Genomic DNA, 23,885 nt, shown 5'->3' with positions numbered 1-23,885 from the left:
GGGAAGCAGCAGAGGGGACCAAAATCCAAGAGAGAGTGGAACAAACGCCATTGCCCCTCTCTGACCCCACCCCCACATACAACGTTACAGCCCCGCAACGTTGGCCCACCCTGGTGAACACCTAAGGCTCTGCCCCTCATACGTGACAGGTGCGAACAGAACAAAACATTATGGCTCAAGCAGAAGAACAGCTCAAAGTCCCAGAGCCAATACTTCTAAGTGACAAAGAGATAGCCAATCTATCATATGCACAGTCCAAAACACTGGTGACCAGGATGCTCATGGAATTGGTTGATTTTAGTCACAAATTAGAGGAACATATGAAGGCTACACTAAGTGAAATGAAGGAAAATGCATAGGGAACCAATAGTGATGGAAAGAAAACTGGGACTCAAATCAATGGAGTGGACCAGAAGGAAGAAACAAACAAACAGGAAAGAATGAAGAAACAAGAATTCAAAAAAACGAGGAGAGGCTTAGGAACCTCCAGGACATCTTTTAACATTCCAACATCCGAATTATAGGGGTACCAGAAGGGGAAGAGGAACAGCAACAAGTGAAAAACTTATTTGAACAAAGAATGAAGAAAAATTTCCCCAATCTGACAAAGGAAATAGACTGCCAGGAAGTCCAGGAAGCTCAGAGAGTCCCAAAGAAGTTGGACCCAAGGAGAAACACACCAAGGCACATCGTAATTACATTACCCAAGATGAAAGATAAGAAGGGAATCTTAAAAGCAGCAAGAGAAAAAGAGACAGTTACCTACAAAGGAGTGCCCATCAGACTGTCAATTTCTCAAAAGAGACCTTACAGGCAAGAAGGGGCTGGAAAGAAATATTCCAAGTCATGAAATCCAAAGACCTACACCCAAGATTGCTCTATCCAGCAAAGGTTTCATTCAGAATGGAAGGGCAGATAAAGTGCTTCTCAGATAAGGTCAAATTCAAGGAGCTCATCATCACCAAGCCCTTATTATATGAAATGTTAAAGGGACTTATCTAAGAAAAAGAAGATAAAAAATATGAACAGTGAAAGGACAGCAAACTCACAGTTATTAAAAAACCACACCTAAAACAAAAGCAAACTAAGAGGACAGCTAGATCAGGAGCAGAACCATAGAAATGGAGATCACATGGAGGGTTAGCAACAGGGGAGTGGGAGGAGGAGAAGGGGGGAGAAGGTACAGAGAATAAGTAGCATAGACAGTAGGTAGAAAATAGACAGGGGGAGGGCAAGAATAGTATGGGAAATGTAAAAGCTGAAGAACTTAAGACACATGGACATGAACTAAAGGCGGGGAATGGGAGGGAGGGGGTGTGCAGGGTGGAGCGGAATGAAGGGGGGGAAATGGGACAACTGTAATGGCATAATCAATAAAATATATTAAAAATAAAATAATAAAAAAGATGAAAATCATTTATGTTTAGGGCTAGACATGGGTTCAAATTGTAGCTTTGCCACTGTGATGAAGACTATTAACCACCCCCCCACTGTATCCTTTTTCTTTTTCTTCCTTGAAGGGTTAAGATGCCTGGGGACTGGCTGGACCCATGGCTACTTATGCATAGCTTAGAGTTCTCATCCTCCTCTGTGGGTAAATGTGGCCATATAATTATGTGTGGTCCAATGAAAGTGGTGTGTGTACCTTCTGGGTCCTAGGTATTTTCACCTCCGTTATGTGGTTGGAAAACGGCAATGACTGGAACGACCTGGGCAGCCATGGTTGAGGACGACCCTGATAAGCATGGACCACTCACTTCTGGGCACCAAGGATAAAACAGACTTCCACCTATTTACGACACTATACTTCAAAGTCTCTGTTATGGCAACTTAGCTTGTACCCTACTAATATAGCTATTTCTACCTGTACAACTTGGGGCAAATGACTTAACCTCAGTTTCCTCACCCAATGGTATGAAGCTAAGAGAAATAAACGGTTTAAGAGATAGGCCAAATCAAAGAGATGTGTCTTACACCCCAAAAAGTGCTCCTCTAATGACAGATAATAATGGCAAAGATGAAAGACTACTTAGGAAAATGCTTTCAAAGGCTTCTGAAATCAAGCAGCTATTGTGCCCACGAAGCCCTGAAGGCAGAAACGTGTATCTGCTTTTGAGAAAGTTTCTATCAGTAACAACATATTGAGGGAAATAAGAATTATCTTATATTTTAGTCCAGGAGGAGAATTCAGATTAAATATTTAATTAGAGTTTAGCAAACTGTGTCAAAATGTTTAAATAATTCTTAAAATTGTGCTATCATTAGACATTTAGGCAAACACTTGTTATTTGTCTATACTTAGCTGATTGAACTGAATTCCATTATTTGTATAAAAAGAAACTGAATAGAAAGGTGCATTGATACAATACAGATCACCAAGCCAGGATAGGCTGAGAAAAAAACACACAAATGAACTGGAATCGTCTCTACTGGACACCCAGCTTGACACAGAGAGTTCTATGGTCAATGAGGGCCTTGGCCTGATGTCCCTTGCACACATCTCCCCCTCTGGATAGTGCTTTTGTAAGTAATAATTATTGGCCCTCTGACAGTGTGAATTCTTTTTATCTTTTACTTGTGGGTCATGGTTAAATTGCCCTCTTAGGATTTCTGCAACCTTGCGATTTGCTGAACTCAGGAGGTGATATCTTTGGCATCACGCCTCGAGGGACTTCCCCAGAGCTCCTGCGTGGTTTTACATGTCACAAGATGCAGGAAAACCACAAGANGCTGAGAAAAAAACACACAAATGAACTGGAATCGTCTCTACTGGACACCCAGCTTGACACAGAGAGTTCTATGGTCAATGAGGGCCTTGGCCTGATGTCCCTTGCACACATCTCCCCCTCTGGATAGTGCTTTTGTAAGTAATAATTCTTGGCCCTCTGACAGTGTGAATTCTTTTTATCTTTTACTTGTGGGTCATGTTAAATTGCCCTCTTAGGATTTCTGCAACCTTGCGATTTGCTGAACTCAGGAGGTGATATCTTTGGCATCACGACTCGAGGGACTTCCCCAGAGCTCCTGCGTGGTTTTACATGTCACAAGATGCAGGAAAACCACAAGATTACATCACCCAGCAGAGGCCAGCATCTCTGAAATGGGAGTATGGATCACATTACCAGACTAAACCCCTTCCATCAGCCCTAATAATCTCACTGTGTATAATCTCACTGGGTATAACGGGATGTGGGCTGCTATGGCAAAGAGAGGCTGAACCAGAAGCCTCTGGTGAGAAAGAGGTAAGAAAATATATTGCATAATCTGTATACACTTTTATCCCATTAAAATGGGACTGAAATAATGCTTTGCATCCTATTTCATGGAAGAATGAATAAATATTCACTAAGAGCAACTAGTCTCTGGCTCCTCTAAGAGACTTAGGGGTGCTACAATCGCCTCAGCAGAGGGGGAGTTCTAGTACAGCATCATGCAGAACCCACACCTTAGAAATAAAGACAGAAGCACAGGGACGGCACCCACACAGAAGCAAGATCAACATCTGCAAACATCAGCCCAGGAATTAAAGAAAAAAACAAAACTCCCTCCAGTACATTGGTCTTCAGACCCCACAAGGCTTTGGAGCACCAGCAACAATCATCGCATAGGGAAGCAACATACAACTCAGGACCTTTACTCCTCCACTTCCCTCCATTGTACTTACAGGTTCCCGGCCATCCATGGCTTCCATCCAGAGCCTCCGGTCCTCTTCTGACAGCGCCTGCATAGTGATAACCCCTGGCCTGCAGAGAAAGAAAGACACAGATATGAACCCAGGTAGAGAGATCCTGATGAAGGTGAACCTTAAAGAAGCACCTACGGCACAGACGGAGAGGTCCCTAGGGCTAACTACACAAATAGAGGCAACCCTCCTTGGCTTTTCTGAGCCATCATCTCCCAGCCTCAAAACGCAGCAAGGGCATGGTCCCAAGTCCCTCTCAATAAGCCCCGCTCAATAAGCCCAATAAGCTCAATGAGCTCAATAAGCCTCAGGGAGGTAGAAAGAAATACAGAAGATGTGACTCTACTTAGAGAAAAGGAAAATAAGACAATTACAGTGAGGCCTTTAGACCTTGTTTACTCCTTGAGATCTTGTTCATTCCTGTTCTCCAAAATGCTTAGTAGAGTGCTTTACTCACAGTAGGAGTGCAATAAATATGTATTGGAGTGAATGGACTTGAGATAAAAGCAGGCAAAACATTCAAGCTGGAGTGATTCTGGTCTAATAGCTAGTCCAATGCTTCTTAGCTGCTTCTGAGATGGAGAAGTTTTATGGAGGTAATTGGCCTTGTAATTATGATATTAAACGTACAGTATTCTTTAAGAGAATACTTGCCACATCAGGCGCTAAGTTCTCCACATGTGTTTGCTCTTTCATCCTCTCGATGAAATCTGCTTGCTCTTTCAAACTGAGCACAAACCCTCCAGAAAGCATGCACACGACATCAAATGATGTTTGTTGAATCCAGCACCCACGGTGCTGAATTACAGATGGCACTCCCAGAGGAGAGCCGTGTGCCATAAAAAGGAACCTGTGAGAAGTCTATGCTCATTAAAGGAGTTCTTCACTTAGGGTCCACAGATGGGTCCCAGAGAGTCCATAAATCACCTTCCCCTCTAAAACATCTGCATATTTTTCTGTAAAAGCAATTCAAACTATCAGATTACCAAAGAAGACCGAAGCCCTCAAAAAGTTAAGAATTGCTTAGGTTAACCCTCACCTTTAAAGTCTTAAAGTCTTAAAGTCTGAGAAAGCCTAAAAGGGAGGAAGAAGGGCACGGCGAAAGAATTAAACCCCGTTACCATCTGAGTCCACAGCACTGCCCAGGATCTCCACGCACCACAACCCTGAGACACACGGGGCTCCACCGCGCCCTGAGTACCCAAGTGGGGGCCCCACAAGCACTGAGCCTGTCCCTTCAACCCACCCACAGTCACTGCCCCTGGCTCATTCTCATGGTTCCAATGAACATGCTAGACCTATTCATGTGGAACATATTTTAAATAACACATATGCTTCTCTTCCTTGGTCAATCCACAATATCCCTTAGGGAAAAAGTTCTGTTGTTTTTTTAAAAAGATTTTATTTATTTATTTATCTTTAGAGGGGAAGGAGAGAGGGAGAGAAACATCAATGTATGGTTGCCTTTTGTGCGTCCCCTGCTGGTAGTTAGCCTGCAAGGAACCGGCCTGCAACCCAGGCATGTGCCCTGACTGGGAATCGAACCGCGATCGTCTGGTTCACAGGCCCGCGCTCAATCCACTGAGCTACGCCAGCCAGGGCAGGGAAAAAGTTTTTAAAAATACAAACATTTAAGTACAGAGGGGTTGGGGAATTGAGGTGCACTGTTGTGAGGGTATGAATGTGTGAGGTTGTGAGTAACAGTGTGGGTGTGTGTGAGGGACAGAGTGTAAGAGAGAGAGAAAGGGAGGAGGGGCAGGAGTGTGGGGGGGAGGGGCATACGTGGGCACAAGAGGTGGGCAAGTGGACGGATGAGATGGTGCATGAAGCGGGCAATAGTACTGACAGTCCTGAGAAGTGGCCATTTCTATGAAGGCCACAGTGGGCATTGGCACCCTAACACAAACTCGACTTGGAAGATGTAATGACTTCTCTCTCCACCAGCACCTTCCAGGGTTCTCCCTCCTCTTCTCAGACATTCTCATTCTCAGACCCCCAGACCCCAAGAGCCCATTCCCACCATCGCCCCATTCAGTGTGCGAGACCCACAGGGTGTCTGCAGAGTGCCGGCAGCTGCCACCCCAGAGATGACTCTACAGTTTGTGGACAGAGTGAATTGATTCTACCCTTCCACCTTTCAAAGAGCTGAGCACAAAGCCTTAAGGCTCTGAAATTAAATGAAAGGCCGCAAAGCTACTGCCCAGTGTAGAACTCTCAAGTCCCTGGAACTGATCTGTGAGTGTTGCTTAAAGAGTGCCTGGACCACAGACTTCAGAATTGGGCATGCCTTTAAAATAGAGGTTCCCAGCCCAACCCCACCTTACTGAATCTGAACTTCTGAGCTGAGCCTGCAAACTTGGATTTTAACCAACTCCCCAGGTAATCCTGATGTACAGTTCAATCTGAGACCCACTGCCATTGGCTGCCCACCCACCCCCACCTTTTCCTTCCTGTTCTCCCTGCCCTGGAGAGCAAAGACACCCTTCTCTCTACAATGGAGTCACGTAGACAATGTTCTCTAAGTCACTTCCTGCTAGGTGCTCACCAGCAAACAGTGAGACCACAATAGTTGCCTAGCATACCGAGATATCGGGGACCTCACAAATATCACATCAACTTCGTGGCACACAGTGTGAAATTTCTACTCAGGACCACAAAGAGGAAGCTCTGACAAACTCAGAGGCTGTGAAGGGTGAGCCAGTTGGATTTCCTTGAACCAAGGAAATAGGTCAACTTTCTTTATTTTGTAATCAAGCAATAACTTTCTCTCCATATTTTCCCTCCCTTTGTCCCCATCAGCCACCATTCCTTAAAACAAAATAAAAGAAGCAAAATTCTCGATGACTGTACACTTTCCATGTTAAGATAGCACACATTCATATGCAGTGTGAACTTACTTCGTGTTTGAAATGCATTCAACTTTTCATGACAAGAGTGGAGAGAGAGAAAAAAGAGAGAACTCACTAGGAGTGTAGGTTGTGGAATGAGGAAGAAAAAATATAACACAATGAAAGAGAAATGAAGTCAATGATCAAAACTCTTTCTATTTCTACAAACAACTGTGATCCTACCAAATGCCATAATAAAATAAAAACTAATAAAAACCTAGCACTATGTGCCAGATGCCATACTAAGCACTATACATAAACAAATTCATTTAATCTTCACAACAATGTCATAAGATAGGTGTACTCTCATTATCCCACTTGGTAGATGAGCAAAACCAGGCTCGAACGGGCTGAGCACACTGTCCACTGCCACACGGTCGGGATCTGAACCGGCAGTGCAGTGCTGCGCACAGGCCACGGCAAATGTAGATGCGTCGCAGCCACCAGAAAGCTCACACTGAGCGCCCAGGCCCTCTGCCGCAGAAGAGACCAGGTCCTCCTGTAAGTCCTTTACGGAGCTCCTGCACCTGATCAGATGAGTTCAAACAACAAAGGCTCTGGGAACCTCCATTGCTTCCTAAGTGCAAGGGCTCAGAACACCAGGCCAATCCAAAACCAAGGATTCGACAGTGTCCGGTTTGACTGTGGCTGATTTCCTACAGCAGTGGCTCCCTCCACATTGTTTTTCTGCCTCAAAATGCCCAAGGGATGGATAGGCAAAGCATTTTTCAAAAGGACACAAAAAGCGCTAATCAGAAAGAAAAATATGGATAAATTGGATTTCACCAAAATGAAGAACTTTCATTCATCAAAGGATACCGTTAAGAGAGTGAAAAGACTAACTACAGAGTAAGACAAGATACTTGTAATTCCTATCTCCAATAAGTCTCTTGTTCAGAATATGTAAAGAATGCCAACAAATAAGTAATAAAAATGAACAACTCAATAAAATAGATAAAAGACTTGAATAGCCACTTCGTAAAAGAAGACAAATCAATGGCTGACAAGCATGAGAAAGTGGGCTCCACATGAGGCCTCATCAGGGAACTGCAACAAAAACCACAATGAGACAAGTAAACACCTTCCCGGGTGGAGCTCACTCAAAGACCACCAGTACATACCAAGCCCTGACAAGAGGTAGAGCCACCCGAACTCTCACACATTCTGGAAGGAGAGGAAGATGACAAAGCCAAACAAAACTAAACACCCCCAACTCCACAACCTAGCAGTTCTACCTCTGGAGATACGCCCAAGAGAGATGCGAGTGTATGTCCACCAAAAGACATATTCGAGAATGCTCACAGTTTTATGCACTGTGGCCAAAATCTGCAACAACAAAATACCGAATATCCATCAAAAAGAGAATAACAATGGAATGTCACACAACAATAAAAAAGACCCAACTACTGCTACATACAACAACATGAATGAATCCCATAGACATAACAAGGGAAAGAAGCTTAACATAAAAGACTACAAACGGTGTGATTCCATTTACGGGGTGTTCGAATACTGGCATCCACAGTGACAGACATCGAAACAGTAATTCTGTCTTTGGGAAGGGGTATGGGAAATGAATGGGGCGTGGACACAAGGAAAACTGTTGGGGCAACAGAAACTTGACCCAGGCACTGTGCATGCATGCACGTGTAGTCATTAAGATACAGACTTTAGGCCCTGGCTGGTGTAGCTCAGTGGATTGAGCACAGGCCTGTAACCACACGATAGCGGTTCGATTCCCAGTCAGGACACATGCCTGGGTTGCAGGCCAGTTCCCTGCAGGCAAGTTCCCAGCAGGGGACTCATGAGAGACAACCATACATTGATACTTCTCTCCCTCCCCCCAAAGATGAATAAATAAAGTCTTTAAAAAAATAAGAAAAAAGTGTGCGTCCATCCGTGATTAAAAAAAAAAGATACAGACTTTAGGTTTGGGCATCTTATTGTGATTATACCTCAATAAAGATGTTTTTAAATAACTCAGACCCACCAGTTATCCTGATTCTAGTGTTTCCTTGCTGTGTAAGCCTAGGAGACAAGTTATTTTCCTGTGCCATTCTTCTTCAAAATGCAGATAATGAGAGAGCCTACCCTCATGGGGTTGTCATGAAGGTTAAATGAAAGCTGTATAAGGCATTTCAGAATGTCAGATATGCAGTAAGTGCTCCCCAAATCAGTTATCACAGGGGCAAATGGGGCCTGAGGAGGAGGGAGGCAGGATGGTAAGTGTGGGGCAGGGTAAAAAGTATGGAGGAAGATGGGCAGGTGTGTATAGTTTAAAAAAAAAAGAAAGAACCAAAGGCCCTTCTGATACTCATGACCTTACCCCCAAATACTCACAAACAGCCCTGAAAATCACACGCCTGCCACAGAGCAGGCCAGGCCAAAGGTTGAAGTGACTGACACACAGGCTCTGACATCGTAGCCATTTCCTTTTCCCTCCTGAGTGAAACATCAGAGTCCCCTCTTTCCCCCTTTCGGAATTAATGCCTAATAATGGATAAGAACAAAGAAGGAGCCAATTCTAGAAAATCTGCAAGGAGCTCCAGATGAAAAAAGGAACAAATTACTTAAAATCCTTTCTAGGGTTCAAGCCTAAGATTCTGCTTAAAATACAGTACCCTCCTTTTCACTCTGAATCAGTCCTTGGTTAGGGCTATTACTAGATCAGCTTGAAGATCATGATCAAAGATCTGCAATTTTCTCTAAGCTGGCACCCCGCCTCTCACACTACAGGGGCAGTGCAGAAAACAGTTATCATCTGTCCCAGGGAAACTGGTACCTACTGCCATATCTCCTCCAACTCTGGCCTCCGAAAAGAGCCCACAGAAAGCCATTCATCTCTTAGCAACACATCTAAGAGCTGGGACGACTGATGTCCGCTCAGAGCCTTCTCATCAGCCAAGAACAAGCAGAATCACGACCAGTCCTGACTCCAGGGTTATTCGACAGCTTTCCTACCCTAATCTTATTTCTGAATCTGAGTCAACAATAGTGATGTCAGTGGCTTGGCAATTTACCCATTTCCTAGTGGACAAGGAAATGCTATTACTAACTCCACCCCACTGAAACAAACACACTCAGAATCTAACAGTACTGTTCTTTCTAAATAAACCTCCAAAGAGCTAGGGTTTACTCATTCATAAGATTATAAATTTTCTGTTGGCAGGAGTTTGGTCCCAGCTTCCATCCACACTTACAGTACATTTAAGGCTCAAGTTCAGACTAAAAGGAGAGCTGTGGCACCCACAGAACCACATGTTCTCACGGCCTGTGTTTGAAACCTGCCTCACTGTGTTTACAGAGCAAGACAGAGGGAAATGACGGAAGCCTGGAGGACGGGGCTGCCCTGCTGCCCTCCACAGGTGAGAGAGCTGTGCAAGTGCCAGGAAGAGAAAGTGCTCCTTTGCTGCTAAAGTGCTCCTGGGAAACGGATTTCTAACAGCTTCTGAGCAGTTACAAGGGTTCAAGATTCAGTAAATCTTCATTTTCACACATATATGGCAGACATTCATTTACACAAAATAGGGCCAAAGTCGGCAGAATAAACTTGGAGAATGAAATCTCTTCCATGTCTGCCTAAGAGATTGCAGGCTCAAATGGAGAGCTTACTTGCAGGCAAGTAAGCAAAATGAGTGAAACTGGGGAAGAAATTCTTCTCTGCCCCAACAAAAGTAGGCTTGGCCTCATTTTCATTAGGACATAGAGCTTTTTGTTTTTCATTTGCACTTTTATTTTGTGTAGAGACATAGGAACAAAAGAGTATTTCCCCTCTATCAAAACAACAGTGCAAGGCAAAGTGACAGCTGTCACCTGTCATCATGGTGGAGACTGCAGCCCAGTGCAAGGCTGTGCCCCACCTGGCAGCGTGATTCATCATTCAGCTCTGCGAATAGCTGACACACGGGAAGGCAAGCCCAGCATTTACAGACTGTTCCAATTTTAAGGTGCTGCCTCAAACACTACTCAAGCCAAACCGAACACATCTGTGGACCACCAGTTTGCAATGTCTGGCATCTGCGTCTGTCTGTCTCTGCCTCTCGCCACCTGAGCTCCACTCCAGGTTATCATGGCACGTTACAGGGCCATCTCATGCAATAGGATTAATAATAATGCATGTCTGTGCTCTTGGTTAACCTCAAAGTCAAACACAGCAAAGCATCTCCAGTTCACCAACAGAGGAAGAACTTGGGCGACTTTCCCATTTCTCTCAGTGCTCAGGACCCAGTGTCACTGCTGAAGGGCAACATTAATCTACTGTTTGGAGATTAAAAGTTATCAGTCTGCACAAACTATGCATGCTCTGAGATAATCAACAATTAAAAGTCCCTGCCCATTACAGACCCCTGTGCATGAGAAGAATATACAATATGCGATGAGAAGCTGGGTCAGACCCAGGTGAGAGAGATAGAAAAGTGAGAAAGAAATCAGAAGTTGCAAACTGGTGGCCTACAAACTGTCACTAAGATTTATTGTTTATAATGATCCAAGGACTTAACATTTACATATATTATCATTTATTCCTCACAATAACTGTATGAATTAGGTACTATCACTATACTTATTTAAAAAAATGACATTCAGAAATTCCTTTCACAATGTCACACTGCTAGTAGGTAGCAAAGCCTCAGCTTAAACCCAGTCTGCCTGACTTGAAAAGCCAAGCCCATACCTTAACCACCAGGCAGTCCTGCCCTCACATGTATGCCGGGGAGGTACTGAGATCCAGGGTCACCAGCTCCTCAGGAAGGAGGGACACCAGAGACACCTCTCCTCTGTTGCCTGTCTGTCTCCCTCACACACACACACACACACACACATGCACACACCCGTAAGAAGTTTTTACAATAGAAACAAGCTTCTAATTAATTTTTTTCTAATTAATTAGCTGTGAATAGACAGGATGGTGGTGCTCCAACGTGGTCTGTAGCTGCCCCCTGGGTGCACTGGCCCTGGTGTTTAGCAAGTAGTGCAGGCCAAGGTCAGCCCCGACCTGTGTTCTGCCTGGGGCACCCTGCCTACGCTGTAAATCAACCTGAGATGGCTGCTACTTGTGCTGGGTTTGGAGATTCCCAGGGGAAACCAAGCTGTGAATCTAGGCTGACTGCTGCTAGTGCCAGGCCTGGGACTCACTGAGGCCAGCTACTGCTTGTTTGACAGGATTTAGGAAGTTGTGAAGCATGAGCCAGGACCAGCCACTCATAGGGGAAAGCAGCTTGGGTGGGCACATAAATTGGGTGGAGCGGAGTCTCTGGGGATCTCCAAGGTGGGTCCAACAGTGTTAGCCAGTTTGATGGAGTCTCAGGTATGGCACCAACTTGCTGGCTCTGTGTGAGGAGGGATCAGCAAAGGGACAATGGCCTCTGCTCTCCTTCATGCCAGACACTTCAAGTCCTCCCTGTACGCCACTGGTGCCTTTCAAGCTGCTGTCCTGGTGCTGGAGCTTAGAGGGAGTGAGTCTAAGTAGGTGAGTCCGTGTGTGTGTTCTTGAGGCTCCAGCAGTTTCTCCCACCAACTCCATCCCTGCTTGTTTTTGCAGCCAAAAGTTGTGGGGACTTATCTTCCTGACACTGGGACCCTGGGCTGGGAGGCCTGGTGTGGGACTTAACTCCTCGTTCCTGAGATATCCCTCCCAAATTTTTATCCACCACATGTGGGTGAGGGATCAGCCCATTCTGCGTCTGTGCCCCGCCTACCAGTCTGGATGGATGTGGTTTCTTTAATTCCATAGCTGTGAGACTTCCATTCAACTTGATTTCTGACAGTTCTGAGTGATGACTGTTCTACATTTTAGTTGTAATTTTGATGTGGTTGTGCGAAGAGGCAAGCCATGTCTGCCTATACCGCCATCCTGACCTGAAGTATTCCTAATTAATTATTTAGAAAGTATCTGATGCTAATGAATGAATTTGGTCATAACCTACTACAGCCTACAGCACTGACCTCTTGGGAGAAAATGTCCTAAAATAATCAGTAACACAGCAATAATAATGATCCATAGACTAAATATGTCCAATAATTACATTTTAAAGGAGACTAATGTCACAAAACCTCGGGAAGCCCAGAAAAAGAAATCGTTGGCACACTAAGTTGCATGGTTCCTAAATGTAACGGATATTAACTGAGTACCTATTATATGCCAACTATAAGGTTAGGCACTCAGGACATGGGAGTAAGCAAATTTTAACACACTGTACCAGGAGAAAACATTATTAATCCCTGGGATGAATAACACTCAAGAAAAACGCAAGCACCTGTTACTACACTTCATAACAATGAAAAAATATTCTAATTCAAGAAATGTCCTAGTTCATTTATAATTTTTTTCATTATTATGTCTCTCTCCCACGATCAATAGAAATGCACATAAGTAGAATTTACTAACTGAATTGTCTCCTCTCTTCAGATTTATGTAGCAGAAAAATTTGGTATAGGTTTTTAAAAATACATATTTTGTATGTAGAAATTGGGAAATGAACCGGTATACCCAATCAGTAAACTCCCAAATTTCACTATGAAGACTCAAGAATAGAAATAAGGCTGACTGACTCCACACCATAGTCCATTAACCCCATTCTCACTCAAACCAGAATCAAACAGCAAATACTCTCTAATTATAAAAAAATCTTAATGACAAGTTCAAACTACATGAATTCTAAAAATTCCAAGAACTTCTCAAGTAAATTATTTTATGGAACAGCCAAAAAGCAATCCAGAAAGTACAATATTTCCGCCTATTCTACCCCCACCCAAATCATAGAAGTCAAAGCAGTATAACACCCTCTGAGGAAGGAAAAAGCCATTTCCTCTCTGAAAGGTCAATGGCATTGAGACCAATGCTCTAACCCAACCAGCAGGAAGGCAAAATCAAATATTATTTCAAACAAGGGGTGAGAAGGGGAGGTGAGGGGAAGTTTGAAACCAGGAAAAATGGATTCATCTGTTGCAAAAGATAAAGGCACACTGCACCATGAGGGCAAGGAGGACTATTGGCAGCACATACCAGCAGCTGAAATCACCCCACTATTTTCTTCACCATCCTCAAATACACAGTCCCTGAAGCCAAGAGCCTGACACTTCAGAAAGCAAGGTAAAATGTGATGTTTACACAGAGCCTAGATTAACTGTGCGTGCTTGCTTTTACAAGAAAGTGGGTATGAAGTGATCCATCATAAAAGGGTGGGAGGAAGGAATTTCTAGAGAAGAATGAGTCATTTAGAATACCTTTCCCTTAAGGAGTAATATTCACATGATTTCTTCTACAGAACCACACACACACACACACACACACACACACACACACACACACACAGAGGCACACACACCACTGACTCCTGTCAATGTATAAAAGGACAGCTAATTTTCAACTGGGCAGCCTCGTAGTTAGTAATACACATACAACACTGCCATCTAGAGGCTGAACACTGAAACAAAGTCTGTTACATAAACTGATTCTTTTCGGAAAATAAAATCTTACACTCACAATCTCACAGACACACAAACAAGTGCATGCACACACACCACATCACATACCAAACTGGAAGCAACAGTATTAATTTAGCTTCAAAATTATTATGGTTTTCTTTTTAGGTCATAAATTGGAAGGAGCATAAAACTTTTTACCTTGTGCAGGAAATACATATATGTATAAATAACAGGTTATCACATATACACTTTGAACACAGAATCTTCCTGTAGTAGCCCCTTTGCACATATACATTTAATACACTTGCATTTACTCGCAGCTTATAGGTGACTGGAAAATTCATGACACTAGAGGACAAGGAACACCATCAGGATGGGCAAAAAGGGACTCGAAGACAGAACCACCAAAGCTAAGGTTCACCATAAGACCAATGAAGCCCCAGGTTTTAGGGACAGGTAAAAATCAAAGGCACAACCTTTTCCAACACATGATTGCATCAGAGATTAATATTAAAGTGTCCCATCTTCAAAACAATCCTGCAAAGTAGGATGACGAGCCTCACCTTACAGATGTGGTGAAACCACCTGCCCCAACTCACATGGCTGGTAAGGGGCGGATCCTAAATTCAAACTTAGGGCCGCTTGGACCTTTTACCTGTATCGTGCAGCCTGCTACAAAACATACTTGAAATAGAGGTGGTGGCATATTAGAGGGTATAAACAGATTCTTCAGATCTTCCACATGTCCTCCTAGCCTCCACTGTCCTTCCTTTAACCAACCTTCCATTTCCCTGGGGGTTTTGTCCTACCTACTACATAGACACGCAGATCATGCATGTACTTCAAGTCTTAACTGAAGGAGCAACTAACATGATTAAGCTCCTATAATCTTTTTCACAATAGTTCACCAAAATCCCCAAAGGAAAAATAATGGAACTCAGAAATTGCACTTCCAAAAAAAAAAAAACAAACCCAGATTGAACAGCCATATGCATACAGTACTGTATTAAAAGCTGTGTAACATGATGTTATTCTGCCTCTGGGAGCTAATTACCTGAGACAGATATTTAGAAATGAGCAGAGGTATACAAAACATGCCTAATTAAACAATCAGCCACCAACACGAAGAAAAGCTCATATACTGTGCAAATACACAGGACATGGCAGGAAGACAAGGATAGAGGTAACAGTCGTGTGACATTCCTCACTGGGACTGGTCCAGTAGAAAGCTGTCTCACTTTAAGTATTGATAGAAAGCTTGCAAAAGGAGGAATTCAGATTTGGTTTGAAAAAAATCAGATGATGACTTTTAAGAAAGAAAGTCCAATAGATTCACAGTGCTTCATTAAACTCTATTCTCTCTCCTGTCAGTGCAGTCTCTGGCACATAGTTATGCTAAATAAATGAGGAAGAGAGGAAGGAAAAGAGAAAATGAACTCAGGGTATTCCAGCCATGACATCATTCTTTGTAAGAATGAAGGGCTAAGGTCCCCCTGTATGTTACATTTCCCCCATAGCATTCTGCTCCTCCAGGTTTGCTGACCACTCAACATACTATACTCAACATACTAACACTCAACATACTATAGTAAAGCCTTTAATTGCATGAATGTGTGTGTGTGCATTCTTGACTCAAAGGTAAGTTCTATGAAGGCAATAACCATGCTTGTCTTGGTCCCCATTACACCCCTAGAACCACCTGTCCTTGTCATCTCCAGTAAGTTGTCCTTTGCAGCCACCTCTGGAGTGTGCCAACACTAGGGATAGGGTATTTATAACACTCCTCATAATATCTCCAAATGTATGCACTTCTGTGGGAGGCAGCTAGTCCCGGGAAAAATAAAGCAGTCTCCTCATTTCCCTTCCCCAAGTAACACTGCCCCTCAAGGGGCTGCCGTGCATCAAAAAGCCTTTGTTTCTATTATTTTCCATACGGTTTAGTGGCTCCTCCAGGGAAACATTTGGGAGAAAACAACCATATGTCACTTACATCTGTGAAAAATTCCTTAAAAATAAACAAATCCAAGGATGTTGGGAGATGACTACCACCATGATTCTTTAGTTTCAACAAATATTTTTCCTACGCGTGCTCACTAATTTCCCTAAGATGCTGCAAGGTAGAGTTAATCATTTAAAGTTACTGAAGACAGACATTGACAAATATAAGCAATGCACATACCACTACCACAAATTTACAGGCTGTTTTTAGATGAAGTCCATTTTTTTAATTTTTATTTTTCAATTACAGTTGACAGTCAATATTATTTTATGTTAGTTTCAGTCGTATAGCATAGTGGTTAAACAATTATATAATTTACAAAGTTATCCCCCCAAGAGATGAAGTACCTTTTTCACTCAGGAATTTTACACTGAACTCTCTCCAAGAGAAAAGACACACTTTCACCAAAAAACGATAAATCTAGTATTTACTCAACTAACCATTATAAAATACAAACTTTCCAATGCCCTTTCCTTTGCTATCTATTAGAAGTGGCTAACAGATAGCAGAGACTGGAAGTGGCAGTCTCTACCTAGTCAGAAAAGTTCTTAAGATGTCAAAAAACCAAACTGTGTTGAAAATAAAAAAAGACAAGTAATACAGCAGAACTACCCTATTTTGTCACATATAATGAACACCCACATTCTTGTGTGTTATTATACATGGGATTGTTATACCCATTATTATACTCATGGTATGTAGTCATTATACCCTTATATAATGTGCATTCTTATTTTTCCCTCAAAAATTCAAGAAAAAATTGTGCATTATATATGGCAAGATACAGTGTAACACACTTCCTGATTATTAAGAGGAGATTTAGCAGCCTCATTCTGCACCATGACTAAAACCCCTCACTTCATGCCAAAGGAAGAAGAGAAGCAACTTAAGAGGAAATCAACTTCCCAACCCCGCCGAATATTTTGAATGTGACACATCTGCTCTCAGCTTGTAACTGGGACATGCAAAGGTTTTATGGGCACAGTAAAGGGGGAAGTGTCAACAAGAGCAGAAATGAGATGGAAGAACCATGGTGAGTTTTAACTGCCTAAAAAGCGACTCTCCAACTTCTGGGTAAACATCTGAAGGAGAAAACAGAAAACCACTGTTTCTGGACGCATCTCTGTCTGACAGAGAGCTGCGACGCAAGGCACGTCCTCAACCAACAGCCACGTGAACAACGATCATCTCTAGGAACTACACGTTTGACCAGCATCAAACAACTGGCTCCCCTTCCAAACACATTTTCTTAACCTCTTCCAGCCAACAATATAAATCCCTTTAAATTTTATGCTTAGAATGAAGAAATAAGATATCTATAAGAGCTTAACCTACACTGATTAAAGATTTAAAATCAAGAATAAGCAATTTTAATTGGAAGCTACTTTTTGTAATATCCACTGGCTACCCCAACTCAATGTACCCCTCCACACACCCCTCCTCCATTACCTTCCCCCCTCACGTTCGAAACACAGTGAAAGACTGGGGTATTTTCTTTTCTTTAAAAATCATGTTTATTTCTTTGCATTTAGAGTCTACTCTTATGAAATATCAAGTCTGATAAACGTGTAGAGTGAGCTCATTACAATAAGTAATAACAGCTAATACTTGCTGGGAATTTATCACTTGCCACTCTGCCAAGTACTTGTCTACACATTTTCTCCTTGGATCCTTACTATTCCGGGAACTATGTACTGTAACTATCTTCCTTTTCCAGATAAGGAAATCAAGGCCCCAAGATCAAGTAACTTGCCCAAAGTCACATGGCTACTAAGCAAAGTCAAACTTTAGATTCAGGTTGCCTGACTAGAGAGCCAAAGTTGTAGTAATTAAACTGCTAAAGAGACACAGTTAGTTTCCATGAACTTCTTTTTTAAATTATACTTTGATTATGCTATTACAACCGTCCCAATTTTCCTCCCTTTCCCCCCTCCACCAAACACTCTCTCTCCCTCAGGCAATCCCCACACCACTGTTCATGTCCATGGGTCATGCATATAAGTTTTTGGCTACTCCATCTCCTATACTGTACTTTATATCCCCATGACTATTCTGTAACTACCTATTTGTACTTCTTAATCCCCTCACCTCTCCACCCAGTCCCCCACACTCCCTCCCAACCATCAAAATGCTCTCTGTATCCATGATTCTATCTCTGTTCTTCTTCTTTGTTTAGTTTGTATTTCAGATTTAATTGTTCATAGATTTTACATTTTTTGCCATTTAATTGTTCATAGTTTTGATCATCTTTTCCTTAATTAAGTCCCTTTAATATTTCATATAATAATGAATTCATTTAGTTTTTAATTGTCTAGGAAACTCTTTATCTGCCCTTAGATTCTAAATGATAGTTTTGCTGAGTAGAGTAATCTTGGCTGTAGGTCCCTGCTTTTCATAACTTTGAATATTTCTTGCCAATCCCTTCTAGCCTGCAAAGTTTCTTTTGAGAAATCAGCTGACAGTCTTATGGGAACTCCCCTGTAAGTGACTAACTGCTTTAAAATTCTCTCTTTATCTTTAACCTTTGGCATTTTCATTATGATGTGTCTGGGGGTGGGCCTCTTTGCATCCATCTTGTTTGGGACTCTGTGTACTTCCTGGACTTGCATGTACATTTGCTTCACCAAATTAGGGAAGTTTTCTTTCATTATTTTTTCCAAACAGATTTCCAATTTCTTATTTTTTCTCTACTTCTTCTGATACCCCTATGATGAGAATGTTGGACCTCTTCAAGTTGTCCTAGAGGCTGCTTAAACTACCCTCATTTTTTCAGATTCTTTTTTCTTAATGTTCTTATTGGTTGGGATTTTTTTTTTTTTGCTTCTTTATGTTCCAAATCATTTATTTGATTCTCAGCTTAACCTACTCTACTGTGGTTTCCTGTGCACTGTTCTTTAATTCAATTAGTGTAGCCTCCACTTCTGAGCAGATCTTTTTTATGCTGTTGAGATCTTCACTAAATTCCTGAACATCCTTATAACCAGCATTTTGAACTTTGCATCTGATTGACTGCTTATTTCCATTTCATTTAGTTCTTTTTCTGGAGTTTTAATCTATTCTTTCTTTTGGGCCATGTTCCTTTGTCTCCTCATTTTGGCAGCCTCCCTGTGTTTGTTTCTATATATTAGGTAGAGCTGCTATGACTCCCTATCTTGCTAGCATGGCCTAATGTAATAGGTGTCCTGTAGGGTCCAGTGGTACAGCCTCCTCTATCACCCAAGCTGGGTACTCTATGTGCACCCTTCTTGTGTGCTGAGTACACCCTCCTCTTGCAGTTGAGCCTTGGTTGCTGTTGGCAGGTCAATGGAAAAGATCTATCCAGGCCAGTCAGCTGCAAGGATTAGCTGGGACCAATTACCACTAACCTCTGCCTCTGTGGAGGTTCAGCTGATAGGGGCAGAGTGGTGGTGTTCCAACATGGTCTATAGTTGTCCACTGGGTGTGCAGTCTTCTGGGGTTTCCTGGATGTCACAGACCAAGGTCAGCCCCCACATGTGTTCTGCCCAGGGCCACCCTACCTGAGCTGTAAAGCAGTCTGAGATGGCTGCTACTTGTGCTGGTTAGGGAGATTCCCAGGCAAAGCCAAGCTGTGAATCTAGGCTGAGTGCTGCTAGTGCCGGATCTGGGGCCACTAAGCAAGAGGTATGGGAGCTAGAGGCTTACTGAGGCCAGCTGTTGCTTGTTTGATAAGATTTAGGAAGTTGTGAAGCAGGGGCCAATACCAGCCACTCATATGGAAAAGTCATAGTTAAAAATGTGGGTGGGCTCATAAGTTGGGAGGCAACAGGGTCTCAAGGAATCTCCAGGACAGAGCCAATAGTGTTAGCCAGGTTGATGGAGTCTCAGATATGGCACCCACCTTCTGGCTCTATGGCTTTGTGGGGAGAGGGCTCAGAAAAGGGACAATGGCCTCTGCCCACCTTTCTGTCTGGGAGAAAGCTGTCTCCCAGCTTCTACCTTGATGCCCGACACTTCAGTTCCTCCCTGTGTGCCACTGGTGTCTTTCAAGCTGCTACCCCAGTGCTTGGAACTCACAGAGAGTGAGTCTGAGTAAGCCCGTGTGTGGATTCTTTAAGGAGAACTGCCTGGGACTCCAGCAGTTTCTTTCACTGAGTCCCCTGCTTGTTTTTACAGCTAAAATTAATGCAGATTTATCTTCCTGGCACTGGAACACTGGGCTGAGGGGCCTGGTGTGGGGCTAGGACTCTTCACTCTGGAGACATCCCTCCAAAAGTTTTATCCACCACATGTGGGTATAGGACCAGCCTGTTCCATGTCTCCATGTCTCTCACCAGTCTGGATGAATGGATGTGGTTTCTTTAATTCTATAGTTGTCAGATTTCTAGTTCAACTCGATTTCTGATGGTTCTGAGTGATAGTTGTTCCATATTGTAGTTGTAATTTTGACATGGTTGTGCAAAGAGGTGAGCCATGTTCACCAATGCTACCATCTTCCATGAACTTCTGACTTAGGCCAAACAGACATGCTCTCTGCACGGGAGCTCCAGCAGCCTCCAGCAGCTCCAGTGCAGACAGACATCATGGCAAAAGAAGGCATTCCACACCTGCCCCCACACAGAGGCGCACACCCAGATGGCACTCAATTTCTGGATCCTTTAGCGCTGGGGCTAAGTGGCCACAAGTAAACATCCCAAGGAGGGGAGAAGTACTGACTTAACAACACAGTGTGGCATTTTTAATAAAGGGGAGAAAATAGGTGGCATTATGTGCGAATCATGCTGGGATTGAAGGATCTTCATGCTAGCACTGCTGATCTTGAGCAGACAGCTCCAATAAGCTGAACACGTGGCTTTCATTGAAAGAATTAACCTGTTGCCAAGTAAAGTGTCTTTAAGAATTGGAATGCTGTCAAACTAGCTTAACACCATGAAATGGTACAACTTAATGAGACTCTATAAATCTTGAGGACTACAACACAGAGCTCTCTCTCCAAAGACTGTAATTTCACAAGTGGGTTGCTGTTTTCTCTAGACACGCGTGCACACACAGTAGCAGGTGAAATGCTATAACTAAAAACTTTCTTTTTTAATTGAGGAGAACGTCTTCCACCATTCCCTTTATACAATTCCTTTGGAATCAGTATATAAACTTTTAAAAATTAAACATTTTAAAGTAAAAAATCTCAAATAGCTGATACAGTCATGCTCAATAGTCAGTTTTATTTAAATGTCCATTCAACCTCCTGAGATGTAACACACATTCCTAAGACAAGAAGCCTTCGCATTAAAATAAAACCAACCAACCAGTACCTCAGTGCTGAACCTAAAGGATTGGGGAGGCTAGACTGATCCTTAACAAATCAGCAATAGGCCTGAGGTCTATTCCCAACTGCACACAAGTAGAGGGGTGGGGAACGGAAAGCCGGGAGGGACCTGAAAGTTTTGACTGAGTGGAAAACAAGAAATCCAAAGTGAGTAATATTTGTTCCTAGAAAGAGTGTGATAGCTACTCACCGGTCTACTGCTTCTACATCAAAGCAAAACCTCTTCTCAATGGAATCTGTTTTCCGCCGTGTGCAGGATCTGAGGGTGACTGACTCGTCTTCTCCCTGTTAGAAACACACAGATGATTGGGACGGAGCCAGAACAGGGGCTCTGCTCCCCTCCAGGACAAACACGCCACATGAACAGGCGTGGTCACTTCCTCTTCTCAAACCTGAGTGTTCATGACCACAGGAGGTAAAAGGTTCATCAGAAACCCTACAAAAAGCTAAAATTTGTCAACCATGTTCTACTGGGAGCCAAGTGTTGTTAGTACTGGTAGATCATGATGGTCCAGCATCAACCTACATTACATTTACCTCTTGTTGATATTGTTTAAAATAGATTTAATTTGTAACTTTGATATGAGTTGAAACAAGACAACCTGTGGTTTCCTCCTAATTCAGAGCTTCTCAGACCTCAGTTCAGTCGTCACTTCTCAGGAAAGTCTTCCTGGACCAGGTCAAATACCTTCACACATGTTCACACAGCACCATGAACCTCTCCCTCCCTCAGGGCACGAATCACAGCTGACATTTTCCAAAGATATGAACACTGATTCAAATAATGTGTCTCTCCTCATTAGACTCTAAACTCCTGAGGAAAGGGACTCTGTCTGTTTTGGCTTATTCATGTCCCCATATAAAAAGGCCCTGGAACAGAGGAAGTACTTAACAAATGTTTTAACAGATATATTGATGTATAACTAATGTGTAATAAATTGCACATGCTTGAAAGTACAATTTTTGAGTTCTGACAACTGTATACACGCATGAAATCATAACCACAATCAAGCTTGTGAACATTTCCATCACCTCCAAAATATCCTGCTGCCCCTTTGTAATCTGTCCCTCCACCCAGCAAACACTGAATCTGCTTTGTCATTACAGGTAAGTCTGCATATTTTATAATTTTATAGAAACAGAATACCCTTTTACATCTGATTTCTTTTTCTCAGCATGATTCTTTTGCAATTCACTCATATCATTGTGCAAATCAGGAATTTATTTCCTCTTGTTGCTGAGTCGTTTCCATTGTACGAATGAAATGCAACAGATTTACTGTATAGTATTAATTTCTTCTCTTTCTGTCACAGAGGAATTTGTTAAGGTTCCTGTTTCCCCTGCCTCTCCAATGTTTTCTTTTTCTGAACCAGAGGGGAAATGAGCAAACTTACCTAGTTTATTGAAATAATAAAATGTGAGGGCTTATGGTAAAACTAACCAGGCAATAATATCAAAACAACCCACAAAACACAGAAGACCTAGGAAGAGACAGTTTATATTCACAGGCCTGACATCCATTGTTTTTTACTGAATAGCTCAGATTAAGTTCTCAGATTGAGAACTGCTCCTTCTACATTGTGTAAATGTCTGAGTCTAAACGCCCAAACACACGGGATTCCGACCATGCGGATGTCTAACTGTATCTCAGCCTGAATGACCAAGGGCCAATTTCTACTTTGAAAGCTTATGGGGAGAAGTCCCTGGTGAATGGAGGGAACAGGGGACTTACAAAATATCGTCAAATGTAAGAAAAAAAAGAAAACTCTGTTCCAAGAATGACCATATCATAACAAGATAAAAATCTATAAAGATGATTTGTTCAACTACTGATGCCTAAAAAAATGGGGGATACAGACAATAATCACTTAAATAAACGAAGAGTTACCACTGTGCCAACTACTATAGGAAACAAAGGCAGATTGTGTCACAAAAGCCTAAATGAAGGGAATTTGACCTGGTCAGAAAGGTCGGCAAAGGCTCTCTGGGGCTGCGACTTGAAGGATTCGCCAGATAAGACCAGAAGAATAGCAGTGGGGATGGAGACAAGCAGGCAGAAAAGTCTGTGGTCAGGTTCCTTGGGTGCCTAAAGGAACTGAAGGGACGCTGGTGGGGCTAAAATTCCTGAGCAAGAGAGAAAGTGGAATGAGCAAGGATCTGAGGAACGCAAGCATAAGAAGATCGTGCAGATTATGGTCTGTGCCCTGAGAGCAGTAAGAAAATGATGAAAGGTTCCCAGCAAGGTAAGGGACAGGGTCAGCTCTGGGCCGCTGCAGACCTCCTGCAGAGAGGTGCCTCATCTCAGCCTGTGGGGCGCAGGGAAGTCTCTTTCACCAGATGCAAGGGCTGGCCTCCAGGAGGATGGGGCACATCTGCCCACATCTCCTGGCCCGAAGCTCACAGAAAAGTGTGCACTGTGGAAGGACATAACCCAAATGAAAGGGACGGGGAAGAGAGAGAAAGGGTGAAGCAAACCGTGTTAGGAGAAAACCCCCTGTAATCCGTTAAGTCTACCTCCAGCTTTATACAAACATGTATACAAAGATGTCACATGATCTTCCTGGATAAATTCAAAATTCATCACCTCTAGACAGTCAGTCTTCATAT

At 42.9% G+C, this 23,885-nt stretch overlaps 1 protein-coding gene across 4 annotated transcripts in view; it reads right to left on the bottom strand.

The window, feature by feature from the left end:
• ARHGAP26 (Rho GTPase activating protein 26) overlaps positions 1-23,885 on the bottom strand; it is a 420,536-nt gene that overhangs the window by 259,484 nt on the left and 137,167 nt on the right. For all 4 annotated transcript variants that reach the window (XM_037062978.1, XM_037062987.1, XM_037062996.1 and 1 more), the window contains 2 exons: positions 21,469-21,563; positions 3,665-3,743 (listed from right to left, as the gene is read on the bottom strand). In XM_037062978.1, the coding sequence (XP_036918873.1) occupies positions 3,665-3,743; positions 21,469-21,563 (174 nt within the window). The remainder of the gene's footprint in view (positions 1-3,664; positions 3,744-21,468; positions 21,564-23,885) is intronic.

The sequence above is a fragment of the Sturnira hondurensis genome, unplaced genomic scaffold, assembly GCF_014824575.4.
Source record: "Sturnira hondurensis isolate 20B ecotype Veracruz unplaced genomic scaffold, ASM1482457v3 Scaffold0001120, whole genome shotgun sequence".
NCBI lineage: Eukaryota > Metazoa > Chordata > Mammalia > Chiroptera > Phyllostomidae > Sturnira > Sturnira hondurensis.
Note: the sequence above shows the minus strand (reverse complement) of the source record. Positions and strands in the feature narration are given on the sequence as shown.